Below are 16419 nucleotides of genomic sequence, written 5' to 3' on the forward strand. Positions count from 1 at the left end.
CAGACTTAAGTTTATATCTTAGAACAGCAGGTTTCAAACCTTTTGTCCATAATCTACAGTGAGAAATAAATACATTTTACATCTCAGCTTGGCAAACACATGGACCAAACAGTGCTTATCTTTATGTTCTCTCTAATATCACCTCCTATCCTCTTCTGCTTGATTCTATTTTATTTTCTAAAGGACATTTATCACGACTCATGGAATTTTCTTGATTCATTAGTAGTATGACCCAGAGTTTGATAATACAGTCTTGGAAAGCAGATGTAATGTAAAATAGGCAATCAAGAAGAAAATGATAAAAATGTAAATATAGAAAACTTTTAGTTGTTCTTTGCTTTTTGTCTCAGGACCATGTTAAACAGATGAGGTGTTCTCAATTGTAAGGCTATGGAAATCCCCCTAAGAACCATGCCCGGTCTAGTGCCACTCTAACTAGAGCCAAACTGTGGGAGAGACCTCCCCCCACAGAGCTCCCTACACTGCCTCACTCTCTCTTTAGAAATACCAAGCTGGATACACAGCCTGGAGAAGATAGCTATGTGGGGCTCTAGCTGCTATGGAATATACAATACCATGTCAAAAGTAGCATGTATTTTCAAGGGGTTCCAATTCAGTGGATGGAAAAAATACAAATATGTCAATTATATAAAAAGATAGATAAGTGGACATGATCTGTTTGTGTTACTTTTGGTGATACTGCTTAAATCTGCCTCATCCACCTACTCTGGTAAAAGCCAAGCGGGATAGATTTTCCTGCAGGTGCTTTTATTGTTTCCTCCTTGGATGCTCTCTGTGACAGCTCAGGACTTCTCCTATGGACCCATCATGACTGTGTTGCCATATAGCCCAGTGCTGGTGCTAAGCAAGTGTGTGATTCTTTTAAGCCATGTGCTTTGTGCTTCAGTATTCACAAATGTCTCCCTTTATGTTCTCAGACAATGCAGTTTTTTATCCAAGGTCTTGTCTCTGCTGCTTACATTTGTACATATTTATATTTCTTTGTTGGATTAGCAACCACTATTGCACAAGGCCTTGGCATTTTGTACAAAACTATGGTCACTGAAGTTTCTGAAATATTATAGCACCTTTCAAGGATTTCAAGATTGCACTGTTCTCTCTGTTGGGATCATGGTCCAACATAAACTTGATAATTACAAAGAATGTCTCCCACTCATGAAATATGAACAGGAGCTTCCAGTATTGCTTTTTTCTTAGTTTCCTCATGGGAAAAATAAAAGCAAATAAGGCTTAATTGTAATTAAATGCTTAGCATTTGGGGTTTGTTTTTTTTCCTCACCAATCAGTCTTTCTAAGATCCTTTGAAATCAAGCCTTCAAGATTACTTAAAAATGTCATTAATGGATGTTTTCAGAATGTTTCCAACTGGAAAGTTCTGAAGGAATATTTTAAGGACTCTTAATTTAAGATAAGAGTGGGCAAACTACAGTTTATAGGTCAAATCCAACCCACTACTTGTTTTGATAAAGTTTTATTAAAACCCAGCCATGTCTACTTGCTTCTGTAGTATTGTCTGTGGCTGGCTTAGTACTACAGCGGCAGGACTGAGTAGTTTACTTTTTATTTATTTATTTATTTTTTTTGTCTTTTTTGCAATAGGGTCTCGCTCTGCAGTTCAGGCTGGCCTTGAGCTCACTTTGTAGCCCAGGCTGGTCTCGATCTCTCAACAACCCTCCTGTCTCAGCCTCCAGAGTGCTGGGATTACAGGTGTGCACCATCACACCCAGCTAGAATTGAGTAGTTTAAATAAAGACCATATAACTGAAAGTATTTACTATCTGAACCTTTATAGGGAAAACTTGCCATCCCCAGATTTAAGATTAATAGGAGTTGGATTCAGAATTTCATGTTATCCATGCAGTCAATCAACTATACTATCCTATCCATTTCAACTTCTCCATTGCCTTAATTGTATTTTGTAAAAACTGCATGGGTTTTAATGACCAGAGCTTCATGACTCTCAAATGTTTTAGTACTTACTATATGTGACCAAATATTTTTAAGGAGAGGCATTAAGTTTCTTTGGTGACACTAAGCAAGAAAGAAAAGTTAATGTTTCTATGAGTTGTTTAAACAGCTAATGTCACCTGTAATCTATAGTGACATAAGTTATGAGTTAAATGGATGATCTTAGTAATAAATTAATCTCCAGTATTCGGATGATTACTATTACTCGAGAGTTAGTGATATTTATCTGTAAACACTTTAAATTTGTAGTTCTTTGCAATCTGATCTCTTGCCTACTCTACCTTAGATCCTGCCTAACACACAGATTCAAAACAACTCTAGGTGCTTTTTCCTGGGGACACCTGGCATTGCATATGTCTAGTAGACCTAAAAGTAGAAAAAACACCCCATGACAGAGTTTTGAATAACCCACTGTTAAGATATTTTGGCTGCAAATTATGGAAGCTAAAGCAAAACTGATTTAAATAATAGTTGATTATCTCACTTTCTAAGGAATCCAGATGTAGGCTATTTGTAGGGTTCATTATCATTTTTCTCGGCTGTCTCTTGGGATCGCCTTGTTATTTGGCTTTTGCTTCATTCACTGTCACAGAATGGCTACCATAGCCCTTGCTATCATTGCTCCTACAGCAGCATCAAAAGGCAGAGAAAAGCAGTGACTCTTCAACTAGTAGGTATCTTTCTAAGACTAGAGAAGCGTTTTAACTGCTGCCTCCCAATAGGTTTCCCTCCCGTCTCAAGCCTTAGAATTGCAACGCTTGCCAGGGCCCAAAGTGATACTGACAATCAGAAATAAATCACCAGGATTGGCTTGAACTTAATTGTCCTTTCCCAGGGGTGAGGACTCTTCACAGGATGCAGGACTGGATGAAGGGTGAACACCCAACAAAATGGAGCAAATAAGAATTGGGGAAAACAGGTGGAAGGGAGACGATAGGGATGAGTTTGGATTAGAAACCACTGGTGTATGTAATAGCAATGCCGTCTTCTGACATGCATACAAGTGATGGGGAGGAAACTCTTTCATTCATTTGCTTTAATGTCTATCACAGTCCCTGGATGTACCTGCTTCTCAGTAAACATTTTAGGTACAAAATAGAATACATTAAATTTCAAACATAGCACATTTATTTATACAGTGTATCCATAGCATATACAATGGTTTCACATGGCTCCAAGAAAAATCAAAAGTAAGGAATGGAAGAGAAAAAAAGATGAGGAACTGAAATAATTTTTATCTAATTGCATCATCTGCCCAGTTACTGAATCTCAGAGAGCTGTTTTCATGGGAGCAGCCAGCAGAAATTTTTAGGAGTTACCAAAAGTTAAAGTCTATGGCTTAAGGATTGCTGACTCCCTTCTTAATGGTTTATAATAAAGCAATATCTGTCAAAAGAAAGTAGGTGGCATTTCGCCCCTTACATAGGTCAGAACTCACATCTAAAATAAATACCGCTGTCTGACTCTACATTTTAAACTTGAACTACAAACTTAAGCTTTAAAATGAGAATAATGAAATTCCATATTTTGGAGGTTAATTTTCTTGAGTTAATAACCCCGGATATTTTTTAGTTAAGTAATTTTTATTATTTGGTTCTCCCAACTACTTTCTTTCCTGTACATGCTGGGCAAGAAATATAGCTTAACGAAATGACTTGCCAAAAACCATTTTCCCTGTAATATTTGGAAACTTCTGTCTCCGCAAATACAGTGCCTACCTAGACTGTTAAAAGTATCATTTTCCATTTAAGGACTGCATGATGAGTGATCCAAATTCAGGAGCCTAGACCCTGGCTCCTGGCTAATGAAAAGGCAGCAGCAGCAAGGCTTCCCCTTTGGAGTATGTGCTTACTGTTTTTTTGTCTTTTTTTTTTTAACTCATAGACTATAAATGTGGAAAAAATGACAGCAAGTAAAACATCTTTCTAGGGCATAATTTGATCACAGCCAGTTGTTGCAGCAAGCAGTGATTACAAAGAATGCCTAGTTAAGGAAAAACCATGTTTGAGCTTTTAAACCCATGGCATCCAAACCATGAGATCAGCTTCCTTACTTCACATTTTGACAGAAGGATGAGACATGCTCAACAAATAAAAAATCTTAGCGATTTTCTGTAATAGGAAAATGCTTGCTATGGGATTCAAGAATCTATGTGGGCTTATTTCTTCCCCTTGAATATGATATAGAAAAATTTTGGAACTAATTACCCTGCCAAAATAATTTACACAAAACAGAAAAAGGTTTTTTTGTGTGTTTAATGGAGCTGGAGGCATGGTGACCTTCACAAGCTGACTTTCATTACAGCCGTGAGACTCACAGAATGTTCTTATTTTATGCCCACAGCTTTGTTAATTTCACCACCACTTCAGCAAGTAAACTATGGGGGATTAGTACATTTCACAAGTACTTGGGGAGCCTCAGCTCTAAGAAGAGGCAACTCCATTGCTTAAGAATGCCATAAAACATTTCCTAACCCAGAGAAATGTAGACACTTTGGAAACACATTTTGGAAATTGGAGCCCACAAGGTGCTAGCAGGATAAAGTAATAATGTTTCATTCCATGGGGTTTATACGAAGACAAATGACCCAATCACCCTAACCCTGTTTGCCTTCTATTATGGCTAATGGAAGAACTGCTAAGGGTAAGATAATGAGGAAATGGAAACTTTGATAACCTGTGGATTTATTAAAAAGCCAATAATCTATAGTATGAAAACAATTTGAAGACAATGTACACACATGCACACATACACACACACTGGTACACACATGCCCACTGAAACCCAAATCCAAACTTGACTAAATGTGGGGCCAGTATGGGCTTGAATCCACTGTTTCCTACTTTTTTAGATAGCTTGTTTTCTTTGGGAATTCTTCCTTGCCACTTTCTTGAATCCTGATTCCCATTTAAGGAACTATCAATCCATGCTTGAATTTGCAATTTTCAAATCTTTTTTCCCAATAGAGCAGTGATTTGCTAAAAGGTTAGAAGAGTAGGAATAAAACAGTCACAGTTTTAGAATAATCAGGACGAAAGGGTTTCCTAAACTAAGTAGTCATCATGTGATTTACTGGAGTAAACCACCACCAAAATTGGAAGAGTAATTTCATCATTTAGAGCTGAATTAAACATGAACTTTTGCAATCAGGGTTGGGGGTAGCCTTCTCTCATCCATTCTAGCACCTAGTAAATGTCTATACTAAAGCATTTCTTCATTTTGGTTTAATTAGGTTTCTACATTGCTATCTCTATCATTGAGCTCTGAATTTTTCAAAGACAGAAACAATACTCATTCATCTGCATAGCACATAGTTCGGTCTCACCTACCATGTGTGCATAAACAGTGTTGAATGGATGGACCGATGGATGAATAGATGGATGGGTGGATGGATGAATGACAAGCCTGCTTTCTAGGGAAACAATAACATTTAAACAGACAATGCTATAGTGTAAATAATGTTCCCCAAGATGATTTATCATGTACTATGATACATTCCTGAACAAAGAACTCTAGCTTTACAATGGAGAAGAGACCTCTGCTTTGGCTGCACGGTTAAATCTCTGGGGTTCATCCCAGGTCAACTCAAACCAGAACACTGCGGTTGTCCCATGGGCTCCCCTTTCCTGGGTAGATACTTCTCGTTTTTGTCAGAGCTGCTTGCCCTTCCATTTCTTGAAATAGACTTTGAATATAGAGCTGGCAACTCAAAGTAGAAGGGGAAATTTTTAATTCAATCCATTAAGGTAGAGATCACAGTACAGCAATTGGCTCCTATGCCCAGCCTGTCTTTTCCTGAGGCAGGATTTTGACTGGAGTTTTGCCTGCCCTGCTCCCTTTGGGCCTCATCTGCTTTCTAGTACAGATTGGCCCCATTCATCTTATATGGATAAGATTAATCATTTGAAAGCACCGTGCATGGAGCTCAGGCACAATGAATGACTCCTTAATGCCAGGGGCCATTAGTAACGTTATTACTTCTTTCGCAAACCTCTGACTCCAATTTATAAATAAAATATCTCGCTTAGTCTTTTTCTTGCCTTATTTTTGAGAGGTCTGTGGCTTGAAAGCCCTCAAAAGGAAAGCTAGATTAGAAGAAATAATGAACTTTAGCTTTAACAAAGGACAAAATATAGTATTAGTAAAACCTATTGTATGATATCTACATACTATATAGCTCACTTAACTCGCATTCATATATACATGCGTATACATATGTAAATATATATTTGCTTGTTTTGTTTTCACAATGCCATGTTAGTTTATAGGGATGGCATGAGGCAGTAAAAATACAGATTTCTGTACTAATAGATTTTCTTGGATGCAAATAGAAAATACAAGGTCTGGATAACTTTAGCCAAAAAAGGATTTAGAGAACCTAAGATTTAGGAGGAATCTTAAGACTGTCTTATCAGCCACCTATGAAAACATCCCCAGGGCCATGCAAGCAAATGTGACAGAAGATCTCAACTGTCCACTTCCTTTCCAGCAAACACGCTCCACCACAATGGCAGCCACACGGACGCTTTAGGTCAGCTTAGGTACCTGTTTTCCTTCAGATCCGGGAGACATGGATAGGAGATTGTTTCTAGTTTTAGCCAGGTCAGAAACTCTGGATTGTGAGTCACCTCCCTTCTTGCCATAAAATTGAGTTTCCAATTCTGTGAAGCCTTTCAGGGAGCAGTGCAGACTTCCATTTTCTCACATGCTTGACAAATGAGTTTCCAACTTTTGCTTGAATACATCTGGTGCCTGGGAGAAGCAGCTTTTTAATAAACTTACTTTATTTTAGGGTAACTATAGATTTACAGAAGTTTTTTTTAGATAGTACCAAGTTGCCTTACGCACTTCACCGAGTTTCCCCTAATGTTAGCATCTTATATCACCTTGGTACACTTGTCACAGCTAAGAACCCAATCTTGATGTATATGTCTCAAGAAAACTATAGACTTTATTTATAGTTTACCAATTTTCCTACTAATATCCTTTTTCTGTTCCAAAATCTCATCCAGGATATTACATTGCTTTTCATCAGGCGTCTGTTCTTTTCTTTCCAGATAACAAATATTTTTCATGACACATAGCTTCAGTGAGTAGCTCAGTCTGATTTCCTGGTTAGGCCTCTCATGAGGTGGCTGCCCAGCCCAGATGGAACTGCAGTCATCTGAGGGCTGGACTGGGGCTGAATGATGAATGTCCATATGACTGTTGGCTGGACCCTTCAGTTCCTCAGCACTAAGCTGTGTATACAAAGGATCATGACTCTGGCTTCTCTTGGGGTGAGGCATAACAAAGGAAAGAATACAACCAAGATGGGAGCTGCAGTAAATGGTGCTCTTCTGGACATAGCTTGTTACATGGTGGACAATTCTATCTGCTTCCAAAATGATTTACTGTAGTATCCTGCTGAGTCCTTATTGTGGTCTCTGGAGGGCTGAGCTAATAAGTCTCTTCATGCACCATTTTAGTCCTCTAAATAGAAGGAGAGATGGACAGTGTCCTTTCGCCTTCCCTGAGCATCCATTCATACCACCACTTACCGCAGCTGCTCTCCACACCTGATTTTGTACCCCCGGAGAGGAAATACCATGCCATCCAAAGAAATAGAAGGCTGATTTACTCGTGAACTCACTTTATTTCTCCCATGTAGTCTTAGGAATTAAGAAGAGAGATAATTTATAGACAGACTCCCATTTCTTCCTAAATTGAAGGAAATTGCTATTGTGCCCCAAATTGAATCTTATATCTAAAGACCCAATATCTTTGTAAACAATTGTGATAGTGTTCTGTTGAAAACAGAAACTGAGGTTGGGTATCAGTTGAGCTTGCTGACAAGGAGAGGGGTAGGGAATGTGAATATTATATTCACATTCACATAGTGTGGCCTCATAGCTACTCTCTAGAGAAAAGTTGGTCATAGACCAGTAGTTCTCAGCTGGAGTGCTTTTGTTCCACAGAGACATTTGGCAATGTCCAGAGGCGTCAACGGCTGTCACAATAGGAGGTGGATGGGTGCCCTGGCATCTAGTATATGGAGGCCAATGATGCTGCTAAATATCCTACAGTGCTCAAGACAGTGTCTCACAGTAAAGACTTCTTTGGCTTCAAATGGCACAAGTACCCAGGCTGAGCAGCCCTGGCATAAAGTCTGCAGTTTGTAAAGGGCCACTTCTTATTTCACCACCTAAGTGTCCTTTTTATGTAAGTTTTCCTCACTTTTCCATCAAGCACCCCTCATTGCCTATGAATTCCTTTGGTTTGCTTTCTCAGAGAATCTATTTTTCTGATCCAAATAAATAGTGAGGCAGCTCTGGCTGGGAATCAAGGGAGTGGTGCCAGAAAGCATTCCTTCAAACTTTTCTCAGCAGAAGTTCTGAAGCGTTGCACAGGCTAGAACCTTCCCTTTAGAATCAAGTGGGGCTGCAAACTGCAAGGCCTACCAGAAAATACAAACGGTACAGTTGCCAGGGTCAGGTGCCCGCACTGGCCTGGAGTGAGCATGAGGAATGTGGAATCCAGTCCTGCCAGCTCTTCTGCTTCTTTCAACAGGTTAAGAATCCAGACACGTATGTTTAATCAATAAGATTTTGTGTAGGGCTCCAGTTTTTATAAATCAATATATGGGTTAAATAGCACCTGAACAAGGGATTGCTGAATATGGCAGTTTTGAACCTGTTGAGCTAGTTTTCTGGCTGCGTCTATAGCAGCACCAGACGTTCGGTAATTCTTTCTTTGTCTTCATTTCATAGCTCAGTGCATGAGATTGCTTCCTCCTTCCGGTAATGTAGTCTTTCCTGAGCTCTGCAAGCGAAAGGCTGTAAGAGGTGTTAAACCTGGGTCACAGCCCACATCAAGGCGCACCTGTGAAATGAGGCTGTCTGCATTCCTTCCCTGACTCCCTCACTAACGAATGAGCCACAGTGCCTTCTTGCTTGTGATTCAGGTTTCTCTGAAACAGAGTCTTACTGACCCCCACTGAGGGATGTCCCTGGCTTGACAAACAGTTCCCAGGGAAGAGAGCCCCAAATCTTTTCTTATGCTGCAGAGGCAAAGTTACCTTCAAAAGGGCTTCTGGCTTCTCATCAGCAGGCTTCTGAGTTCTGCTCTCAGCCGCACTTCTCATGATAGAGCCTTGCCTGTTGGAAAGAGCTGGAATTTGACTTGGAACCCTAGCTCCTCCACATACCAGTTCTGTGACTTTAGGAGAATTTGCTTTAATTCTCTGACTTTCAGTTCTTTCATCTGTCAAATGTGTAGATAAGAGAGCTGACTCGCTGGATTGTATGTTGATGTATATTAGGTAATATCATATAAATATAAAATTTATTGTCACTCAATCTTCTGAAACTGTGGGCCAAAATAAACTTCTAAGTTTTGGGTGTTGGGTATTTTGTCCTAACATTATGAAAGTAACTAACACATAATACTTATAACTATGATCGCCATTTTCTACAATAAATGTCACTACCTTAAAAAAATCATCATATTAGAATGACATGCTAGACCTGGTGCAAATTTAGAGATTGATTTTTTTTTTAGTTTCTCTTTCCCCTCCCTCCCTAACTCTGTGTTCCTTTGGACGTGTCTGTCCCTATATCTGACCATACTGGCACACTTCAAATATGTGCTATGTTTCCCTCACACAGCCAAGGTAGAGATTAAATCTCCATCTTTTAAGATTAGATAGTTCTGGATGCAAGTTCTGGATTTACCATATCTCAATGCTTGTCCACGGATAAGTTATTTGCACTTTTCTAAGCCTGGTTTCCTCTTCCATGCATTCAGAGGAGTAATAGTATAGGCTTTATCAGGCTGCTTCGGGGAATATAATGAAGTTTTGCATGAGATGTCCTTATTTTATAGTGCGTGCCCCATAAACACTAACTAACCCTCAGTACTATATGCCTGCCTCACAGTGAAGCAGAGGTGTTCAGATGAGATCACAGATATTCAAATATTTTAAAAAGTGAGCCATGCAAGAATTCTTTTCTGTAGAACTTTCTTACTGAGTTTTCAGCCCAATTCAGTTTAGTGTAATTTTTGTGTTGGTGCCATTGTATAAAAATGATGAAATCTTTTGTTGTTATTATTGGTGCTGGGAGATAATACATATATACCATTGTGCATAAATATGAATGTGTATAAGTCTAGCTCTGTGAAATTTAAACATTTACATATCATGGAACTACCAGCTAGACCAAGACATAGAACCTTCTTGGTCCCTTAAAGGGTCCCTTATGCCACCTCTCAAGTAGTACACATTTCCCAAAGGTAATCCTTACTCTTCATCTGTCACCAAGTGAATCTTTACTCCAAAAATGTTTTACTATTAGATCTAAAATTAATTCATTATGGAAAATAATGTTTCGTGAGCTATAGTCTATGAATCTGATCGCCTTAAATTTAGGAGATGTGTAGTTCATGTAGTTCATGGCTCCTGGAATCCGTCTGACTCAGCCCCAAACCTCTTAGTTCCCACCTTTGGTCAATGCCAACAGGTTGCCCTGTGCCATTTACTTGGAGGGTAGCAAAAGCCCAGGAGCTACCGTTCTGCTTTCTGAGAGCTTCTCTTCTAGCTACAGAACAAACACAACTTAAAACAGAATATGACCAAGAGCAAATGAGTTCCTTAAAAGTGTGTCCTAGACTCTCAGTTTTTCTGAAGACCCTGCTGACTGTTGACCGGCAAAAGGATCCCCATATCAGCCGCACCTAACTTGAAGGACAGGCCCATTGCTTTGGGGTCACTAAGACATGGCAGGCTTGCTACCTTACCATCTGTTTTTCCCCTGTTTATTTCTGTGAGGTCCCCACGTATAGGATGTGGTCTCTTCTGGGCGTAGTGATGAAGACTTTCACAGTGCCTGGCAAAAGGAGGGCACATGGAAGCCAACCCCTAAGTACATGCTTCAAGATGCCTCTGATCAGGATGTGTTGCCCAAGGGCCTCCCACAAGTCGCTATTGTCTGTGAGACTATGGGCAAGCGGCAAACAGTCAGCATGCACGTGCTCACCACCATTTGCACCATAAAAACATTTCTATGGTCATTGTTAATTGGGGGGCTTGAATTTCTTCAAAAGAATGCTATGGTTTGTATGTGTCTCCAATAAAGAGGACAAAAAAAGCATGTATTGGAAACTTAATCCCCAACTATGTTGGGAAGTGGGACTTAATGGGAGGAGTTTAAGTCATGAGAGCTTTTCAGTTATGAATGGATTAATACTAATTATAAAAGGGCTTGAGGCCGCAAGTTCTGTCTCTTTCCCTCTCTCCCCCATATGATGCCTTCGCCATGTTATGACACAGAATGGAGACCTTCTTCAGATTTCCCAGTTCCAGAACAGTGAGCTATATGAACTTTGTTATATAAATTACTCACTCTGTGTATTCTGTTATAGTAGCAGAAAATGCACTAAGACAAATGCAGAATGGCACTTGTCTCGCTTATTGCCATCCAAGGAATGGTTGGACGTGACTGTATGGAACCAGCTCTAATACGGTAGCCTCTAGATCAGATTTTTCATGCTCTCTGGGAACAAAAGATGAGTCATTCTTCACAAATGGGAGGCCTTCGGGCAAACTGCTGATTGATTACAAGGGCAAGGAGAAGGAGTAAGAAGTTCGTGGTGTGGCTCTGGCTATTTGTTTGAGAATATAAAAGAGGAAACAGATGCCAAAGCACTGCATCATTTCACATTATCGATATCATCCATCATTTTGTATAGTTGCCTATTTATAATATTCATCTCTGTCTAATGAAGTGAAAAAGACAATATGTAGTGTAAATAGGTACATTTTAATTATAGGTCATTATTTACAAAAATCGTGTTTTGGTTGTAAGGAGGATTCAAGATATTGTTTGGAGTTTGGAAGTTTAAGTCACATACTATCCTCATGGGATGAAGTAAACTTTCATACTGGTGGGAACAGAAGTGTTACCTGGTAAATCCTAAGACTACATACACACTGATTCAGCAATGTAACTTCTATGTACATAAGCTGGAGCAGTGGCTCTCAGACCTTAGCGTGCACCAGAATTCTCTCAGAGTGTGTGCAAGCACACATTGCTGGCGCCACCCCAGATTCAGTAGGTCTGGGTGGACCTGTAGAGAACTTGCATCTCTAACATGTTCCCAGGTGATATTGGTGCTGGTGGTTCTGGAACCACACTTTCTAAAGTATCATCTTTGACTCTGGTATATGCACAGAAGGAGGTATAAACAGATTTAAAAATAAGACATTACTCCTAATAGCTCCAAACCATATACAGCACAAGAATCCATCCACCACCCAGTGGGAGAATGAACTATGGCATATTCATATGAGAAGAAGACACTAGATAGTGATCAAAGTGAGTGATGTGCAGCTACCTACAGAATTTACAGCATGAGTTTCACAACGTTGGTGAATGAAATAAATAAGGCAAGAAAGAATACCTCCAATATAAGTCTGCCTATATGTATCACAAGACAAGAGAAAAACGCATACTTTGAAAATATACATATACATAGTAAAAATACAAAGAAAAGTTAACAATTGATTACATACAGTAAATTATGTGGGGTGAGGAGGAGGGAGTCATGCTGGTAGTCCTCTGAGAGTTAGCAATAGTCTACTTCTAAATATGGTTGTTAGATGCGCCAGGGATGCCTTCTAATCATTGTTTAAATTGTACATTTGTGTATATGTATGTGTGTATATATATATATATCTGTAATACATTCCATAATTTTAGAAGTTTTTTTAAAAAATTATTCTACTTTAAAAGACAATTTCCCCTGTCCTTTATGTATTCTGGATCTGTATTCTGTTTAATTGTCCATATATATATAAAACGTTGCAATAGGTCATCATGTTTAGATCAACTTTTAGATGTTGAAGATCTTACCATGTAAGTGATCAAAGAGATTTATGGCTCTTTGTCACATTACAAGTGATTTCCATAATTTTTTCTACTCAAATCTCATGACTCCATAGCTGTGTGCATTTTGCGGGGGAAGGGTGATTTTTGAAATCTTTGAAAGAGAGGAGGGGTTGCATGTGACTGTTGCCTGTGTTGTGATGTTCTTTTCCCTCCAAAAATTCACGGAGGAGGAGCCAGGAACATCTGCAGCCCCGTGAGGATATCAGGAACGCTCATGTCTGTTTCAGAATGCTTACTCTGTCTTTTCCTGATATCAGAGTCTTGTTTTTAAATTTTATTCAGCTGAGTCTCTTTCCTACATTTTTAGCACGTCCTGTAGAAGAATTCCTAATACTCCTTTTAAAACGAAATTTCCTTGGGGGATGGACTGCACCTCTGCTATTTGATCACAGTGTGGATTCCCAATTCACACCTCCCACATGTTAAACTAACAGCTGCATAATCCCCAAACACATTCTGGCAATGATGAATGCCAATATTTTGTGATGACATCCCAGGAATTCAATTGCAGCTGCCCACTGATATGAGTGGTATCTTTATTATTTGGTGAGTTAAACGGACATATTAAGTACATTTGTTGCAAATGCTAGATGCTAAAAAGAAATATTCTCTACTTATCCTAGTGAAAAATTAGAGGAAACGCCAACATCCATCAATGGAAGAATGATTAAACAAACTATTGTGCCACCAAACCAAGGAATACTATGCAACCACCACAAAATAGATGGAAAATTATGAACACATGTCAGACTGGACATCAAGCAAGTCATATGCATTGTTTCATTGAACTCTCTAAACTACATGGCATTCTTGTTTTACTGATAAGGATTCTGAGACTTGTCCAAAGTGACACAGTCAGTAAATGGTAGAAAAATAGACAAGTTCTGCAGACCACTAAATATATTTCCTTACCCAATTACACTGTGCTAGCTCATAAATATCAAAGCTGTGTAGACTGTTGATTCTCTCATGGAGATTTGGTTCAATTTGTACAACCATGGAGAATAGGAAGAGAATTATATAATAGTAAATGCAAATATATCTACATGTCAATGGTAAGTTATAACTGAAGAAGAGAAAGTTTCTTGCACTTCCCATGACTGTAAGAAAATTGAACAGACTATATTAAGATTCTGGTTATATATGCTAACACTGTCAGAGATTTTCATGTACTATCAGAGCAGTTCTTCTATATGAAATGACAAACTATGAGGAAAGTAAGAGAGAAGTCATACTTTTACTCAAGTATATTTATAATTTAACATATCCCTTGTATGCTTATTATTACAATTTCTTGTTCCTTTTACATTTGCAGATGGACAAAAGAGAAAGAAGTCTTTGAGAAAGAAACTGGATTCCCTAGGAAAAGAGAAAAACAAAGACAGAGGTAAAGGACGAAATAAGTAAGGCAAAAGTATCTTCCATGGAGCATAATGGTTGAATTTGGTGGGGTTTTTGAATCACATAGACTTATGGGGTTCAGTTCTATTATGCAAACTGGATTTCTATGATGGAATGCCATTAAGAGCTGTTTTGCTGTACTCTTCTGTGTTTGAATATCCCTGTGCTGAGCTGATGAATTTAGCTGGTTTCAGCAGAGTATGACTTGGGCCAAATTTATGGTTCCAATTATTTTGGCCAATCAGCTATGCATAAAAAAGGACCTGGGTCGAGTAGCCATGGACAGCGTCACTAACGCTAACCAGCTGTCTGGCAAATTCAGACAGGCAGGGCTAGTTGAATGAGAAAGATTTTGTATTTGCCCACCGTAACTACTAAGAAGAAACAGTCTCAGCCTCATGAGTAACTGAAGATGTGTCGTGCCATTCGCAGCATTTTCATGTTAGATCACAGCCTGCTCATTTTTCACCCCATATGTTTTCGGACTTGCTGACTCTCATACATTTTGTGTCCCCTTCTATGCCTATTTAGAGAACTGACACTTTAGCCACCCTTTCAGAGATGTTTGTGGTCATTTTTAACTAATAATCTCTGAGCCTGCATAATGGGCACCTGGCCTCTATTAGCACAGTCCATTTTTGTGGCCTATGCTTATGGTCTCGTATGAGATGCTTGTTGAATGGTGTGATCGTAGGAATATAGTTTCATTTTATGTGACACAGTGAATGAGTGTGGAATGAGGATAAACATCTTTGAGCTCTTTTCTATAATGATTGAGTTTCTGCTTGGAAAGTGACGGAAACAGAGAAACAAAGCATTTTAAAAATAAATGCATTATGATCAGTACTGGACAAGAGCTATCCCACACAACTGATACCAGTCACTATACCTATGTCTTGAACTGTACCTTAAGAGTCATGACACTGGTTCCTGATGTTTGGTGATGAAGAATTCTGAAGAGTGGAACACCACTGTTTTGTTTCCTTAGGGGGGTATTTCTCACCCTTGCTATTATTGACATTTTAGACAGGAGAAATCTTTGTGATAGGGGTTATCCTATTTATTGTGAATTCGTGACTTCGACTCAGTAGATGGCAGCAGGACTTCCTCAAGCTAAATGCTTCCAGCCATTTCAAACATTTATCTCAAATTGTTATAAGGAAGTGAAGGCATCAGTGATGCCTACCCTGGACTGTACAGCAGAATCACTTGTGGAACCTTTAAAAATTCTAAGCCCAAGGGCTTAGAGGTACACTTTAGAGATCCAGTGCTTTCCCAGCATGCACAAGTCCCTAGATTCCCTCTCTAGCACTGCAAAAAACAAAATAGCAATCACCAAAAATATATATATACCCAGTCCTCAATCTCAGGGAGTATGAGTCCTTTGGTCTAAAAGGGGTATGAGTCCATTGCTCTCATGTAACTTCTAAAATGAGAACCCTGGCCCATGTTAAGCAGAATACTCAGCAGACCATGCCCTATCCCGGTAGACTCTACTTCTGAATTAATGCAGGTGGAGGATGTCCAGCTAGATATCATTGTCCAAAACTATTGTGTTATATTTGATTGGTGGATAGTTACTACGCTTATTTTCAATGTCTTGAATATTAGTATCCAGCATCACTCCTCTAGAGCTTTTGCTCATTCTGTTTCTGAAGTACAGTACACTTACTTATCTAGATTAGAGCAATTTTCTGTACAAATACTGTACTTAAGGAAGCACTCAGGTTGGTACAGTTATTTTGCCTTATTCCCTGCAGGTACATTCTCACAATGATGCACGGAAGTTCAAAGCCATGGATAGTTCTAAACCTCATATATAATGTTTTTTCCTGTCTGTACATACATATCTATGATAAAGTCTAATTCATAAATACACACAGAAGGAATTAATAACAATGACTAATATTAAAATCAAATGATTCTAACGATATCTTATGATGTAATTTATCTGGACATGGTGGGGCACACCTGTAATCCCAGCAACTCTGTTTTGTTTTGTTTTTTGGCTTTTTTTCTGGTACCGGGAATCGAACTCACGACTTTGCACTTGCCAGGCAGGCGCTGTGCCACTGAGCTAAATCCCCAGCCCAATCCCAGCAAC

At 39.0% G+C, this 16419-nt stretch overlaps 1 protein-coding gene across 4 annotated transcripts in view; it reads left to right on the forward strand.

Annotated features, from left to right (window-relative positions):
- The window catches only part of Arhgap6 (Rho GTPase activating protein 6), a 475573-nt gene that overhangs the window by 405768 nt on the left and 53386 nt on the right, over window positions 1–16419 (forward strand). For all 4 annotated transcript variants that reach the window (XM_005411385.2, XM_005411387.2, XM_005411386.2 and 1 more), the window contains exon 3: window positions 14230–14301. In XM_005411385.2, coding sequence (XP_005411442.1) covers window positions 14230–14301 — 72 coding nt within the window. The remainder of the gene's footprint in view (window positions 1–14229; window positions 14302–16419) is intronic.

This window comes from Chinchilla lanigera, unplaced genomic scaffold (genome assembly GCF_000276665.1).
Source record: "Chinchilla lanigera isolate Chin_1 unplaced genomic scaffold, ChiLan1.0 scaffold00143, whole genome shotgun sequence".
Lineage (NCBI taxonomy): Eukaryota > Metazoa > Chordata > Mammalia > Rodentia > Chinchillidae > Chinchilla > Chinchilla lanigera.